Source organism: Chroicocephalus ridibundus, chromosome 16 (assembly GCF_963924245.1).
Source record: "Chroicocephalus ridibundus chromosome 16, bChrRid1.1, whole genome shotgun sequence".
Lineage (NCBI taxonomy): Eukaryota > Metazoa > Chordata > Aves > Charadriiformes > Laridae > Chroicocephalus > Chroicocephalus ridibundus.
Genome location: NC_086299.1, coordinates 4288818 through 4305072, shown reverse-complemented (window position 1 = coordinate 4305072; position 16255 = coordinate 4288818). Strand labels below are relative to the sequence as shown.

Below are 16255 nucleotides of genomic sequence, written 5' to 3'. Positions count from 1 at the left end.
ATACCTAAGTAAACTGAAACACAGAACATACATGCTAATCCCAAATATATAAAAAAAATATAATTAAAACCAAACAAAAGCAAGATGAAACATTTTCAGACAGAAAACGGAAGCTGTTCAGAATTCAGGAGCTACGTGAATAGGGAAATAAGCATCTGTGTATACTGACCTTCAGAACAGATCACTAGCAGTTTCTCCCAAGAAAGACTTCAAGGAATTTCAAATGTTACCTTGACAAACTATTTATGATTTAGAGCATAGGCTGCCAAACACACACAGAACCCTACACTAAGAATAGGCTCCCATTGCATGGAGATGTAATAATGCTCATTTTAACCATATTGCTTTTTATCAGCAAATATAGCGCCTGTCTGTCACTGATAATTTATAACAAAGAGATCCTTTTCCCCTTTTTAAAGGGGTTTGGCATTTTTGGAAAAAAAGCTTTCTGCCTGTTTAGGGCTGGCAGTTACCCCAGGTCTGTATCGCTGCCCATAGATCAGGGACTGGACCCTTGCTGTCGCCACTACAGAAACCAGTGACATGCAGCTCGGGCTCAGTAAAGCCTCTTCCTTCTCAGCTCCGAGACAATTCCTTTCCTCATCACACAACAATGGAATATAATAGTTTAGATGTATTTACTGAAATGTATTTAATTTGCTACAGAATTTGCTTACACCTCCTGTTGTAGTGCAAAGGTAAAACAAGCAACGAGTCTACAGTTAGTTTTACTTACTGAATACTGATGAAGTCCTTGAGCCATTCACTGATTCCCACTAGTCTGAAGAAGTTAACACTGTAGGATGCGTTTATCAAAACTATCTTCTTTTTGTAGATTTCACCAACATCAAAATCCTTGGAACACCAAAGATACCAGGTGGTGTCAATTACAGGAAGTAGCATTTACACATGTAATGACAAAACCAACTACTTTTACCATACTACTGAGATCCCAGGCCTGCGTGCAAAAAAACCTACAGAGCATTGCCTTGCTCCCAACAAACCCTTTCAAAACATACAGCCTAAAAGCCCGGAACTCATGCTTCATGGATGGGGCAACATTATCCGGGTTTGTGCACAGCTAACGCACCGAGCTGCTCTGTCTTTTCCTGCAGTGAATGTCGGAGACATTATGTCACATCCATAGTCTAATAGAGTTGTTAACAATTTAAACTGTGCAAGGCACAGGCCCCCAGCTCCTACTAAAAGCAGAGCGCCATGAAAGCTGTGTACCTGGGCACAGTCACTACCACACAGACAAGGAGCGTCCTGCAGGCAGCCTGTTTCTCTCATGCAGTGAGAAGCCTTGTCTGATGCGCCACACTTGGCAACATTTTCAAGACCAGAGAAGTAGGCAGAAGTAGACCAATTAAAGACAACAATAATTTTTTTTTTCTTCCCAGTGCAACAGAATTTTGACCAAGACATCGGTATATACATTAGTAGAGATATACACCATCTTTATAGATCCCATGCAGAATGGCCACTAACCTTGAAATGAATGCAGCTTGGTTTACTATAGAAAGTACGTCGCTTACATTCACGAGCAGACACTATTTGCTTGCGAAAAATCCCACTTTGGAATTCCTCCATTTTTTTCTCCAAAATTTCTTTTTTCTCTACCCTTGTAGCCAGCTGCTTTGGTTCCATTTCTTCTTTGGATATCTAATAAGGAACATCAGTAAAAACCACCTGTGACTGCAAGTGTGAACACAGAATCCGTAGCTCAAAGTAGAAAGTCTGCGAATGGAATCTCTTAGTATCTGTCCAGCCTTTGTTTCTCTCCAGATCAAACTCAGCCTCCCAGCTCCTATATGAAGAATTTAATCTATTCTCAGCTGTCTGTTCCATAGCTTTTCATCATCCCACATTACGTCATAATGTTTTTCATGGCAGTATTAGCTCTTCTGCACTTAAAGAGGTTTTTTTTTTCCTTCCTCAACTTCTTAAACAAATACTCATTCATAAAAAAAAAATCAGCTAACTTCACTGGAACATTTCAGTTACGGTCCAGTGCTTCTTTCATGCAAGTATATGAATGTGTCCTGACATTATTTCTTTTTAATTGATTATAAAGTTTGCTTTTAAAGGTCATCTACATCTCAAAAAAGCAGTATATGCAAGTATGCCTTGGATAACACTTAATATCTTAACTCCACAGTTCCACTCTATAAGAGTGTACTATTTACTTCTGTTTAGGGCATAGAATACTATTACTTTGCCAGAAGATGTACTGTACTTTGCTTAGTATGGTATGAAAAAAAGTTGTTTCCACACAAAGCAATGTGTGTTGCCAACTCAACAGAAAGTCACGTTTAGCTTTTTTAAACACAAACAAGTGGACATGACGTGATGTACGTCTTCACATACCTCTGAACTGAAACTGAAGTACTAAGAAAGTGAACACTACAAGAGCAGTGTCAAACAGCAATTACTCTGATGATATTCTCATATCTGAATCTCTACATCTATGTCATAAAGTCTGCATTTTAACTGCAAAATAGATAATTATTGTTTTTAAGGAAGGTCCCTAAAACAGCACTTGCCAGTGTCATCACTTCAGATATATACAACTACTAGAGAAAAATTAAACTTTTCTAATCCATTAAAATACTTTTATGGATACTGTCAACGTTTTGTAAAGACCAACTTCACAATGAATCAATTACAAAAGGATCTCATCCACTTTTTTTTTCCTTCTCTATTTCTAATAAGAGATATCATAACATTTACCTTGTTCAAGTCACATTCCTGACTCCAAAGTCCCGGGAACTCTGGTTCCACTAGGGTCTTGTCCCTCTCTTCCTCGTCTTCACCACTTTCACAGAGCACATCATGGGCCATTTCTCCAGAAATCTCTCCTACAGAAGCAGTTCTCTCGCCAGCTGAGGAACAAGCTGATGGAGAGCACCGCGGCTTTTGTGAAAGAACAGAACTTGTGAAGATACAGTTAAAAATTACTAGAGGACAGTTACTTCAACAGTTAAGTGTTTCTGAGGAGATCTTTTAACACAAAAATGACAGCTTTGTAGAGCTCAGAGGCCAAAGATGACAACTTAGGTTGATCCCTTCTTAAGACACTGAATACAGACAAAATCTCACATTAAAAACGTCTCTGTGATGCTAACCGTACACTATAGGAGGCTAGAAACTCGTCCTCAGGTGAGGGAACACTGGCTGCAGTTTTTGAATGTTTAGTGTATCACAGAATGACCAAGGACTTTGTTGTTTGGTAGGATTATTTCTACCAACACCTCTCCCTCACCCCTTTTCTTTTAAATACCTAAAGATTGTATGAAGCCACTAGTTTCAGCAGGGAATTCCATTCACTCCACCACCATTTTCCAGGCCAGAACTCCCTGGAATACTGTGCAGATAAAAAACCCCATCCAGGAAGCTGATGTCTAGAGAGAACCACTGTCTCCTTTCTAATACAGTGGAAACATTTCGCTTGTGCTGACAAACTGCTCTGAACCCTCACTCAGGGATGAAGGAATTAAACTGGAAGTGAGGGCACTTTGCATGGTTTTTGATGTCTGTTGCAATTCACTTATTCGAAAGTTCACCTCTTCTTACAAATGCCCTTAAAAACACCCCACACCAAACAGGACAATGTCTTTATTCATACAAGCATCAACAATAAAGAAAAGTGAGGCTAACAGTAATTAAGAGATCTAATGGAGAAATTACTCCGTGCTTGTTCTGTACTCTCTGGCATTCGGTTGTAGCCTGTGCTACGCCTTGCACATTTAACAAAAAATAAATCTAAAGACAATTAATTCATAGGCCTGTGTTTACCTGTGCTCTTGCTCCAGCTGAACGTTTGCAGGTCTTCTCAATATATTGCCATGTTTTCATTCTCCACAGTAAAGAATCCTCAAGTTTACCACCACCCTTAATTGCCTTAGTACAGGATTGACCTTTTTTCCGCTTGCAAATAGAAGCTTTTTCTCGCAAAATTTGAGATACAATCTCAATTTTTCTTGATTTCTGCCGTTCTCTATGAGCTCTGTAATCCAATGTTGTAAAAAAAATTAAACCAACTATGGCTGTTTACTAGTAATATTAACTGCAGTCCAGTTTCTTTTGAGCCTTTAAGCTAAATAGCAAGTCTTTAAATTGGGTGGAGGGGTAATTTGTGTCAAGGCACCAGGCAATTCAGAGGCTTTTTATCTATGTTTGTGGACTGATCATACTCAATTACGGTGTTTTAGAAGTTGAGGAGTCGACAAAGCATACCAGTCATTGCTACTGAAAACAATAAAATAATTAAATAATTTTCCTAACCTAGTTAGCTATTTAAAGACAACTGCCTATCTGAAATCCGGTGGATTTAATAAAGGGAAGAAGAATGGTTAAAGGTACAGACATAAGTACTGACCCTGGAAGATATGAATTCAAAGCTACGTACAATTACAAATTCCATCACACACTGGGTAGTGTGACAAAAGTGACAGCAGATAATTTGATCTCAGTTTTACCGCCAGCAGCTTAATACACAATTCTCTGCAACGAATACTATCCACGCTAATGATCACTTTTAATATAGACTTTCACCTCTTCAACTAATCCATATAAACAATTACTGATTCTAAATAGAAGCAAAGAAAATATCAGCTCTCATTTAAATACAGGCTACTGCCTACTGAAGGACTTCAATGTCTGCGTTTAGCCTCCTGATACCCTATTGCAGCAGATAAATGACACTGTAACATATTTTTGGAAGATCAGGGTACAAAGAAGTTAATCACAGTTACAAAGACACGGGAAGGGTATCCTGGCTCCCAGCGCGCTCTGCCTTAAGTATAAAGTCATCCTTGGTTCCTACGATCAGTTCTTTAAGCATCTTTTTATAGTGATATACAAATTAATGACATAATGGTTTTAATGACTAAAGAGTTATTTTCTTTTGCATATAATTCAGAAATATATATTTAGGCAGAAATATACTCAGAGAAAACTGAGAATGTCCCTTCACAGAAAAGGAGAAAGGCAGTACCCTGGGAGAAACAACTAAGCAGTTCTTCAGCAGATTAGCAGGATGGTAGGTGAAATTAGAAAAGAACTGCTGTGAGAAACTTGACACAGCTCCCACCAAGACTAACAAAATGCGATCTCCCTTGGCCTGCAGAGGCAAACAGCGAAAGGGAGAAAGAAAGCAAGGTGAAAAGGATTCAATTTAGAGTTGGATATTTCCAGCAGATCTCTACAGACTGATATGAATACTTACTGTTTCTCTTTTTCATGCTCTAGCAGTCGTTTATGGAGAAAAATTTCCTTGGCAACATTGCCTCCTTTTGCCAGGATAGCTTCCCTCATTTGCGTCTCCTGCTTCTTTGCCTCAAAGGCCATTGCTTTGTTCCAAACCTGGAGAGTTCGGAGTTTTTCCTATGCAAGCCATACAAACCACAGTTACATAGTTGATTCACGTATTAAAGAATATAAACCAGAGAATCTAGTGTTGGTCCCTGTATCTAAGTATAAATTTGTGGTAGATTTCTCTGAAGTAGAATTTATTGGGCTTAATATACACAGTAGTCATGGTGCGCTGAGACGCAGAAAGCTCTGAGTAGGTCAGGGCTAGTTTTTTCCCTTCTAGCCCGCCCTTGAAATGCTACTCAATGAAGCAATGTGCAAAGATGCAGTTCTAATCAAGTTAGTATTAAATTAAGAACATTCCTCAAGATTCTACAGAACATAAGTAGAAGAGCAAAGTAGCATAGCTGTGAAATTCTTAATTTACATTATTTAAATTCGTAAATAACTGGTTTTCTTCCATATGTTTTCTCCATATGAAGTATTTCTGCACTGGGATCCAAATAACTAGAAATTCTTCTGGCCGAGTTTTCGGAGAACTTATTTGTAGTATACATTATTTCCAAGAGAATTACCCTACCAGAACAAGCTAATTGTTGACAGAATAAGCGACATAAGTAGAAGGGCCAAAATCTGCCCATACAAATTTAACACCACTACTCCTATAGTTAAGTTCTCCCCAGTTTCAGGAGAGCTTTGCTTGGTGATCTGACAGCACCACATAACAATTTTGCGATGAAAACCGAAATCGCTTTCATTAAACCCTAGCAGTCTAGCAAGTCGGTTTCTCCGCTCCCCGTCTAAGCACAGCAGCAGTACCCGATTGGAAGTGATGCTGGTTTTCAGGGAGAGCACAGCTTGTATCCTTCTCTCCATATGCTCCTGAGTTTTCACTTCTTCCTTGGCATTTTTTTCATGAATTCTGTAAGCAAAGTAAAATCTTTCAGGCTCATATCCTGGAAAGCTTTTGGTATTAGAATGTTTAACCTGACAAGTAGTAATTGTCAATGTCACCATTCTTCCTGTAAGCCTCTGTGTTTACTATGATACTGGGTGTGGGTAAAGCGGAACAGTTGGAAGACTCTTCTATATACGGTGCCGCTCAAGCTACAAGTGCCAACAGGCTTTCAACTAGTTTGCTCAACAACTTTTTTTTTTTTAATTTTGAATATGAAGAATGTGTTCCACATTATGACATATGTCTAGTCGCTAAAATAAAGCAAGAATTCAGGTGTTGCTCATATAACCAATATCTAAACAATTACGTAGTGAACTTTATGAGCCAACCACTTGCACCTATACTAAAAATAAACCCTAGAAACTCTAAAAGCTAGAAATATGTGGGCATGAATCAAATCTGAGATTATTCCAGCTAATATAATGGTAAACTAGAAAAAAAATCAGTAAGATGTATATTTGATACATTACTAAGGAAAAAAAATAATCTTATTTGCCTGTTTTTCTTAATTATTACAAATTTGCACATGCCATCTAATAAAAAATAAGCCAACACAGGAACAGTACAATTATTTCAATCATTTTTTCAATTAAGTTCTCATATACAAGCAAAAGTAAGTAGCAAACGTTAACGCTTTCCTTAGTAGCAAAGTAATTTAACACCACAGTAATTATATAAACATAAACCTATGGTTATGTTTACATAACATTAATTTACATCAACCACAAAAGAACAGGAGCACAAAGAAATGGCCTCTTAACCAATTTTTTCCGGATAGCAACATTTCAGAGGGAGTAAAGAATGGCAGAGTGCAAGGTCCAAACCTTGAAGTAACTACTTCAGTTACTGACACACACACAAAACGTTTCAAATCATTATTAATGCCTACAATTAGTCAGACCCCTCTGCATCTCATCAAAAAGAGAGTCCCTTCAGCTACAGGGAACCTGCAGACCACACTAGGACAGTGAGCGGGTTTTCTTCTTTCCAAGTCCTTTTGTGCCACGTAAGATTTGAATGCTTCACAGCACTGCCCTGTGGCAGAAGATTCCCAAGTGTGAGAGAAGATAAACGTAGCAGAAAAAGTACTATTTTTCAAAGACTAAAGGATAAAGTATTGTACAGCAGAGAACGTACAACAACAGAAAAGGAGAGAACAATAACCTTGCCATGCTCTTTCTCAGGAAGCATACTGCTTTTTTATGGTTCCTTTCGGCATCTTCAAGCATTTTTTTATGCTTTCCTTCATATTCTTTCTGGGCTTCCTCTTCTTTTCTACAAAACACAGGCAAGCCAAGAGTTGCAGCAGGATTATGGAAACCTTGACTCCAAAACAATGATATTTAACAGTGGGGTTGGGGACTTGATTAACGTCCTGGCGGCCAGCAACAATGCAGACACATGCAGTTAGTCTGACCTAATAAACTTCATTTCCTCAGACAAAAAGCAGCCACAGTTTTTGTCTTTACCAAGTTTATTTTCATATATCAGAAATCTTTACCTGCGTTAACTGCAAGACCGTGGGCAATTCTTATTTTAATTCCATTTCCTCATAAAATATTCCTGAAGCAACACCCAGCTAAGAAACATAATACCACTGGTATTTGAATTAGGTAACCTCAGCACCTGAAGTCGTGAACTGGCTAAAAATAACATGGAGAAAGGAAGCAGAGTCTGACTTATAGGCGCTTACTTTTCTCTAGACCGCTGATTTTCTTCTGCTTGCAGTGCTGCTATTTTTTCCTTCCAAATCCGCGCTTTGGCTCGTTCTTGGTATTGCATCTCTAGCTCCTCCTCATATTTTTTAAGTTGTTCATGGAGGATTTCATATTTTCCCTGCTCGGTTTCCATCTGCCACATCTCAAGCCTTTAAAACAAAGTGTGAACTGTTTTCACTGAAATACTGACATTCTATCACTTAAGGCTACTAAGTAGGTAAGACTCTATGGTGAAAATAAAGATCTAGCCATGTTTTATTTTATTTCTTTAAATTATATTGTAAATCATACGCTGTTACTGACACAGGTATTGTACCTTTCAGATTAAGGCTCATATCCAATAGCATATCTCATTTTAAACTCATCAAAAATATCAGTCAAAGTAAAACAAAAAAAGCTTAAGCTTCTGTTTCTCAAATACCCATTTTACCCAGAAGAAAACAAGAAAAACAAGAAAGTTTAGAAAAATAGCTTTTATTCGTCCGTGTTTTACTAAAGGAATTTAGTTATGATAGGGATACGTATAAACAGATTAATATAGTTATTGCTAATAACACAATAAATGAGTCAAGCATTTTGACGCTATTATACAACACTGCAGCAGAATATACTGTATTTTGGTTAATCACATCTATAAGCTTGGGCTTGTGTTCTTGCTTTGATGTGGTGGCATTAGTAGTTGTACCTTTGGTGCCAAAATATAAACACACTCATCTGTTGCCTTCTGCAAAAGACAGTTTTATTCTGTCTTATATAAATAAATAATTCAGTATGCGTGAATGCTCAATTAGAAGCAGCAATATTAGCTTAGCATAAAAATACACAGTACCACTACGTCTCCATCATTCTCAATTTCAGACTTTTCCTTTACGCCCTATAAAAAACACTAAGAGGCCTGAATTAGAAGTGTTTATGCTTATTCAGAGATCAGCGTCATAGATAGGTCTACTTTAGTTCAGCTTATTTTCCGTTTAAAACAAGGGCTGTTTAGGTTCACAATGTATCCACAACTCCAAATAAAATCAAAACTTCATTTGTGTGTGCAAAACTAACCCAGGAGCTGAGCCACACAGTTCAGGCTAGAAGTTGCTCTCAAGATCCTTTGCCTTGCAGTCAACCTCCCATGACCTCAAATTATGGAGTTCAGTATTTACAAGCAACTTCTCCAGTGATCAACTTCTGAACCCGTTAAGCAGCATATGAAGACCATAATAAAGATTGACTCCCAATCACACTCTTTTCTCATTCTACTTACATGTTTTCTTTTAGTGTCAAAACAATTTGAAACTCAAAATCCTTCTCGTTCTCCAGTTCAGTGCACAGTCGTCTGCGCATTGCCCGAAGGCGGGCCAAGGCTGCGCTGTTAACATCAAAAAGAAACAATCAGAAAGAAATTGGAACTAATAAAGGTTGAAAAAAATTCCCTCACAACAAGATCACCAACAGTAAAAAATAGCTTTGAGGCTGAGATTTATGTATTAGAATTTCACTAATTTATGCAGTCTCTTACTTCGTCTTCTAAGTGTCCATTCTTCATTCAAAGGCGTAGCTTTAAACTATTACACAATGGTTGAAATTTACACAGGAGTATTTGTTTCAAAAGCACTGACCAGTAGCTTAACATGACTATTAAATTCTCAAGCTGATAAAAGTAGTATTAATGAAAATAGCTTTAGGCAAACCTAGAGACCCTAGAGTGATTTTGCTTTAAAAACGTCATTATATTATTCCACGTACTTTGCCTACAATGGCTGCGTTGCCACACAGTTGTTTGTTCTCTCTCCTCTACCCCAGAAAACTAGTAGACAGTACCCTACAGAATCAACAGAGAGTGAACTGCCTACATTCAGCATAAATGCCCTGCCTCAAAATGAAATCTGGAAACGGATCCTCTACCTGCAGTTACTATTCTAACTTTGAAATTTTTGTACTGGGCATAAGTAATGCTAATGGCAGCCAGTATTTTCATTATTGCTAAAACGTGATGCCTTTGAGCTTCACAAGACAGAAATTTATCAAGTCTTCTTACTCCACTATCCACTTGCTAAGTATAATAGACTGTGAGAATTGCTATTTTTCTGCATATTTAGATCTCACAATTCTACAATGCTTTTCTGCCTTTGTTGGTTTTTGTTACTAGGACTGTCTCTTTGAGATCCTGAACAGGGAGTACTAGCACCCATCACAAGAGTCTCATTAGCATTCAACTCACTGTTTTTGTTTAAGCAGCTATTCCATTTTGGCAGTTAATCTACCTTTATCATTCTATCATTCATCAATATTCTAACTTGAAGATTAACACAGGTCATAAAATGCAGCTGCGAAGTTTGTTCACAATACAGTGGCTCCTGGTACATAAGCCACCCACTTCTTTCTATTTAAACCAAATGTGAAGAGTACAGTAAATTGCCTCCCACTTTATAGCAAAAGTGTTTCAGAACAGCTCCTGTACGCAGGACTACTCCCGAAAGGCATTCATGCATTTCACAACACAAGACAAACAGAAAAAGAAATGGCATATATATAAATCTTGATTGTAATAGCTACCAGAAGCAAAACCATGACCTCTAAAACTGCCACAGCACGTTGGTGTTGGCTCATCATACTGAATAGAAGCGATTGAGACCCTGATAAACACAATTGACAGTAGTGGGATAGGCTGATTTAATAACCTGTTGTTACATTTTAAAATACATGCCTCTCTCCTATCCATTCCTAAGTTTCCAGCTCTTTCTGCACTGATTTACCTAAAAGAATATTACCTCTAGGCCAGAAATGATGAAAAACCAATGACTCCCGAGGCAATGCACCATTATTCTTTACTTCAAAAGAAGGAATTATTGCTGAAAATACGTCAGCTGGAAAGTGACTGCAACATTAGTGTTCACCAACACAGGAGTGAACGCACTGCTCTGCTCACCAGCTGAAAGTGCAATACCCTTGTTACCAGAATAGCCTCCCAAGCTAACGCAGCCACATCTTAACCTGAGAACGGCAATGGGTTTCATCACTGATCTATTAACATCTTTAATACATGTGCTCAAAAATTCTAGCAACTGTTCAACAACATGAAGAGATGAAAACAGGAAAGTCTATCTCATTAATTACACAGACAATCATAGTAGATGCCTGTAATCTTTGGTATCCAGAAATACTCTCTACCTACACATTGCCAGCCTCCTCCTCTCTCTCTATTTCAATGTCTACACGCTCCAGCTGCTTTGCTAGCATCTTGATCTGCAGCTGACAGGTACTCAGCTTGTCTCTGCAAGAAACAAACAGGTTATTTATATTTTGTAAGTTCTTTACTTTTTCCCATGAAACTCTTCCTTCTGGGGGCAAGATTCACAGTGAGGACTCCTTCAATCCTCCCAACTCCCCACCACTATCCCACTTCTCCTTTTCAGGTCTCATTGCAAGGTTCTTCAGAAGCCCCTGTTAACTTCAAGCATTTTCTCCCAAAATACAAAAAAAAACGTAACAAAACTTTATTCTGACTTCATCCAGAGTTCGGATATTATCAAAAATGACAAAAGCATAAGCGGTATCTTTTTACGTTAATCTCCTTCAGATATATTTGCTGCTAAAGAACATCTTTGTGACCTTAACATAGCAAAACACTCATAGCAGGTGCTTATCTTAAAGTATGTGAATAACCTCATCAATTCTAACATACCATTTCAATCACAGTCAAAAAAAAAAATATGTTTAAAATGAGTTTTCCACTTGATGTTTCCACTTGATGTTGAACCAGCAGGATTGTACAGACATCACTGAAAGGAATTAGCATCTAATTATCCCAGACCAAACACCTCTTCTTTAACATTCACTGCTGTGCTTCATTTTTCAAGTATGTAATTAATTTCTATCCTTGATCCTTAATTCTTTACAAGGGTTTGGGGATATATGGAATATATTCTATTAAACAAGTGTTTGTATCATGTAACTTTCATGAAAAAATATATAAACTCTAATATTCATAACAGATACAGTATCCCAGTATTTGACGACGATTTATGCTGACGGATTATGTTTGCTTAAACACTAACCTGGCTTTTTGGACCGCGAGTGCCTTTTCTCTGGCTATGTCATTGAGCTCTTTTAAGTTCCTCTGTAAGGCTAATACGCAAATTCTATCCAGAGACTTCATAGACTGAATATTATTAATGTCACCCAAACAGTGTTCCAAGCTTTCCCTTTGAATTGAAACACACAATTAACAACAAAAACATTGAGAAATTGAAAAGTGACATGAAGTTTGTACATCATCCACTTAGACTTTTGTGGGTTAATTGTTTTCCATTTTACTCTTATTCTAGCAGAACTGTTACAAATATGACCAGTATAAATAAGGGGGGGGAAATTAACATAATCTATACAAGAAGTTTACATGCATATACTTAAGCCAAGATTTTTAGACTTGGATATCTAATGTTGAACATTTATACCAACATTTAATGCATTAATTATATATCTTTGTTTTGAAATGTCTGTGGGTTTGCAAATTCTATTTTCCCTGAATAATAGTTTAAAACTTTAAAGGGAACACTCTAAACTAGTTTAAGACATATTATATACAGCTGATCGGTTTGTGGGGTGAGCTAATCTCTCTTATCATTTTGGCCTGCCTAAACATTTGTAGTACTAATCTATCATCATACTAATTCTGTGCTAATTGACTTTAAATAGTGGTACAAAACTGTATATATTAAACAACTTTCCAATCCAACACTGACATTCTTCAGCAGACAAATTTCTCTTTTTCCAACAGCTCCTGATGTTTTACAAGTACAGAGAGATGAAATTATTACAAAGAGCTGGCTGGGTTTTGTAAGTGTAAATTGGTTAGTGGAATGCTCCTTTGAGGAAAGCTCATTGGCCCACGTTAACATGTACACACCTACAATGGCTTCAGATTAAAGAGTGTCCAGAGTCTGCCTTTATCTTACTCAACTCATTGGTTTAACAGTAGTAACCAATTTAATTTATTTTTTGTGGAAAGTTCTATATTGCCTATGACTAATTTGACAAAAAAATGCATAGTTGAATTAACCAAACCTTATTGTGAAAAGGTAAACTAATGCCATAAAGGAAAATACTGTTAGAATTGGTGACAAACCAGGTTATTTACATGCTAGAATCAGACTGGTCTCCACCTCCTTCAGAAGCATCCTTGCTTCCCATCTTGCCACCACCAGCCAGCTCTTCTTCAAGCTCAGATTCTAATAGACATTAAAACAACAGTTAAATAGAGGCTTTGAGCTTTAAAATGCAAAGCTCCAGTATACCTGCTGTCAAGTCAAAACACAGAGAATCAGAGATGACATTTTATAGCGTTGCTGCAGCCTATATAAAAAAAATCCACTTGCCAAACCACACAGGACTATACTGTCATGCACCTGCAAACCAAACCAGGAAAACGCTCTCTGCTTTCAATATGGAAGTGTCACCAACAAGCCAATGGATGTGGGGAAAAAAAACACCAAAAAACACGGGGGGATAATGTTTTGGCAGGTTTTGGCCAACACTTCAATATGTTTATCTTATACTACCTTATCCAACTGTACTGTGGAGATAGACATTTTCTGCTAAGTATTTACATGATCAAGAAAACGACAATGAGAAAAGAACAGCCAAAGAATTCTTTTTAACATAAAGATCAGTATTCATGATAATCTATAAAACAGTAGATATGTTTTCTCACATAACCTACTGAAACATACTTTTGAACACAATTAGAGAAATCGACTGCCTATTAAGTAGTATCTAGTGCCAGTTTAGATGTCTTCAGGTACCCAACATCCTCATAGAGTTGAATCTACAGAAGACCTATGCCATTCTGGAGCCAGACGAGAGAGTCTGGAGCACTAGATGCCTACCTATGAGCCACTGAATCAAGTCCATACAGTCAAATATTAGATTTTTAATATCAATAGCTGAATCAAAATGCCTTACAGAGGTAAAAAGTACTGAAATAATGTGTTAGATTTGGATTAGTTACAGCTGTGTAGCGTCATGCTAGAGAACACCTACTGGAATCATTGCATTTACTTGGAGTATCATTCAACCCTAGAACTGTACTGTTCTCGGCTACTAAATTAGCAGACACATTAATGTTAGGCCTTTGTGAGTTATCAAAACAGTTCATTATTTTCACCTTCCCAGTGTTCTTCCCCATTAGAGAACCCATGGGCTTTGTCTTCTTTTTCTTTCTTCTCCAGAAATGGTAGAGAAGATTTTTGATCTTCTTCCTCACTATAACTGGTCTCCATATCTTCCATACTGATCATTCTTTCAAAACAACCAGGCTAAGAGAGAGAAGAGCACACATTTTATATATATAATCTCCCCAGAACTTGCAATAGTGGTGACTATATCTTGAGATTAACTAATACTAATTCAGTAAATACTTAACACATGAGAAACAACTTGATACAATCACACACACCTTTGTACTAGTCACGCATTTGGACTATCGACTTTAATGAATCTCTTCTAAAAAGAAAAGGACATTGCCATGTTTTTTATTTTTTGTTAATAACAATCAGTTCAATAATAAAATAAACCTTCTGAATATATTTTATCCACTTAGGCAACCACTTTACCTAGAATGATCAGGGAACAACTCCAACAAACACTACTTGCTCTTGTGTCTTACCTTCAGTGTTAAGTAAACTGTTCTCAAATGTTGATACAATTTATTAGATTCAGTAAATTCTATTTGTCATCTAGAATGAGTTATTACCACATGGTTGAGCATTCCATCAAGATCTTACTCATACAGAGGCTTGTACATGTGATTAATTTTAATGAAGGTGGTGGCTCAGCTTCGAGTGCATCTATGCAAATGTTTTTGCAGGACTCAAAAAACATACTAGAAGCCGGTACCTATTTTCTCTAGTTAAAGGAGCAGAGAAAACACACCACGGAATCTTAAGCGTGGAATAAACTAGCTAAATGATAAGAATGACCTTAAAACTAAGACAGAATTCCTACACTAGGCAACGGTTGATTTAAAGATGTTAGTGGCACTAAAAAGTAACACAAAGAAAATAAGCTGCCAATGCACCAATAGCAGCCCAAATACTTTCTGATAAGCCACTGCATTGTCAGGTAGAGCAAATCCATCTCCAATGCAAGGTATCAAGATTAAATTTAACTCTTTCATTTCATCCATGGATTTGTGGCTGTTCTTGCACCCTGCCTGTGCTGGCTCACACATCACCACAGCTTTGAGTAAATTAGGCCAAGATCTACAGTATGGTTGAAGGCCCGATGGCCTCCTATGAGGACATCACACGCCAGGCAGTGAAAGCCCCACTGCTTCCACCACTGCTCACGCTACAGAAGCCACACGGCACCTCAGCCTCCCCTCCTCAAAACACCGTCTCCACCCTGGGTGCCCGCCGTACCCCAGCAATTCCACACGGCGCAGGGCACCGCTGCGCAAACCACCAGAGCCCGCCTCAGGGCCGGCTGCGGGCCCGGGGTGCCTCAGGTAGCCACGGCCAGAGGGCCGACCAGCCCGCCCGCCCAGCGAGCCGGGCCCGGCGGCCCACAGCGCTGCCCCCCGCCCAGGGCTGGGTCACGGAGACCACCGCGACGGCAAGCCGGACAGGCGGGCTGTGCGCGTCGTTCCCCGCCGCGCCCGTCCCTCAGCCCGCAGCCCAGCCCCACCTCACCGCCGCCCACCTCCGCGGCGACCGTTAGACCGGCTGCCACGGCAACGGAGCGACCCACGGCGGAGAGCGCGGCGGGGGCGCCGCGGAGAGCCCGGCGGCCCGCAGGCGCCGGCGGGAGCGGCGCGGCCCGGCGTGTCCCCCCCCTGCCCCGCGGGGTGGTGCGTGCCGGGGCGGGCTCCGCCGGGCGCTGGCGGATGAATCCCTCTGTAGCGAGTTACGCGATGAACTCTGCAGGGGAGATGCACGCGTGTAAATCCGCGGAATTAGGAGCGCGGGGCGGAGGTTCGGGGGTTACTCGAGCCAATGAATTAGGAAGATTTGACCCAGCTGAGCACTTGATCAGGGTTTTGGTGCTTTGTTGGTTGGGTTTTTTTCCGCCCTGGTTGATGGATTATTTTATTTTTAGTCGTGTAGATTAAAATCTGAACCACTATGAGGCGTGTCATCTTTCCCGTTTTGATTGGCAAGATTTATTATACGTTTCTGTGAGCCTTTGACATGTTCTGTAATATATAAAGGGATGGCTGGTAGTTCAAAATTACAGTGGCATTAAGGCTTCCATTTTATTAATGCGACTAATT

General features: G+C 39.0%; 1 protein-coding gene across 3 annotated transcripts in view; it reads right to left on the bottom strand.

The window, feature by feature from the left end:
- CFAP74 (cilia and flagella associated protein 74) overlaps positions 1–15766 on the bottom strand; it is a 44828-nt gene extending 29062 nt beyond the window's left edge. The window contains exons 1-14 of one of the 3 annotated variants that reach the window (XM_063353639.1): positions 15405–15766; positions 14150–14300; positions 13124–13214; positions 12042–12188; positions 11159–11257; positions 9248–9352; positions 7968–8141; positions 7439–7549; positions 6136–6238; positions 5231–5388; positions 3799–4009; positions 2734–2916; positions 1492–1665; positions 737–855 (exon numbers count right to left, since the gene is read on the bottom strand). In XM_063353639.1, the coding sequence (XP_063209709.1) occupies positions 737–855; positions 1492–1665; positions 2734–2916; positions 3799–4009; positions 5231–5388; positions 6136–6238; positions 7439–7549; positions 7968–8141; positions 9248–9352; positions 11159–11257; positions 12042–12188; positions 13124–13214; positions 14150–14282 (1808 nt within the window). In that variant the 5' untranslated portion in view covers positions 14283–14300; positions 15405–15766. Of the gene's footprint in view, positions 1–736; positions 856–1491; positions 1666–2733; positions 2917–3798; positions 4010–5230; positions 5389–6135; positions 6239–7438; positions 7550–7967; positions 8142–9247; positions 9353–11158; positions 11258–12041; positions 12189–13123; positions 13215–14149; positions 14301–15404 lie in introns of those variants that run through there. The other 2 variants (XM_063353638.1, XM_063353640.1) reach the window with 2 other exon arrangements.
- Positions 15767–16255: the final 489 nt, after the last annotated feature.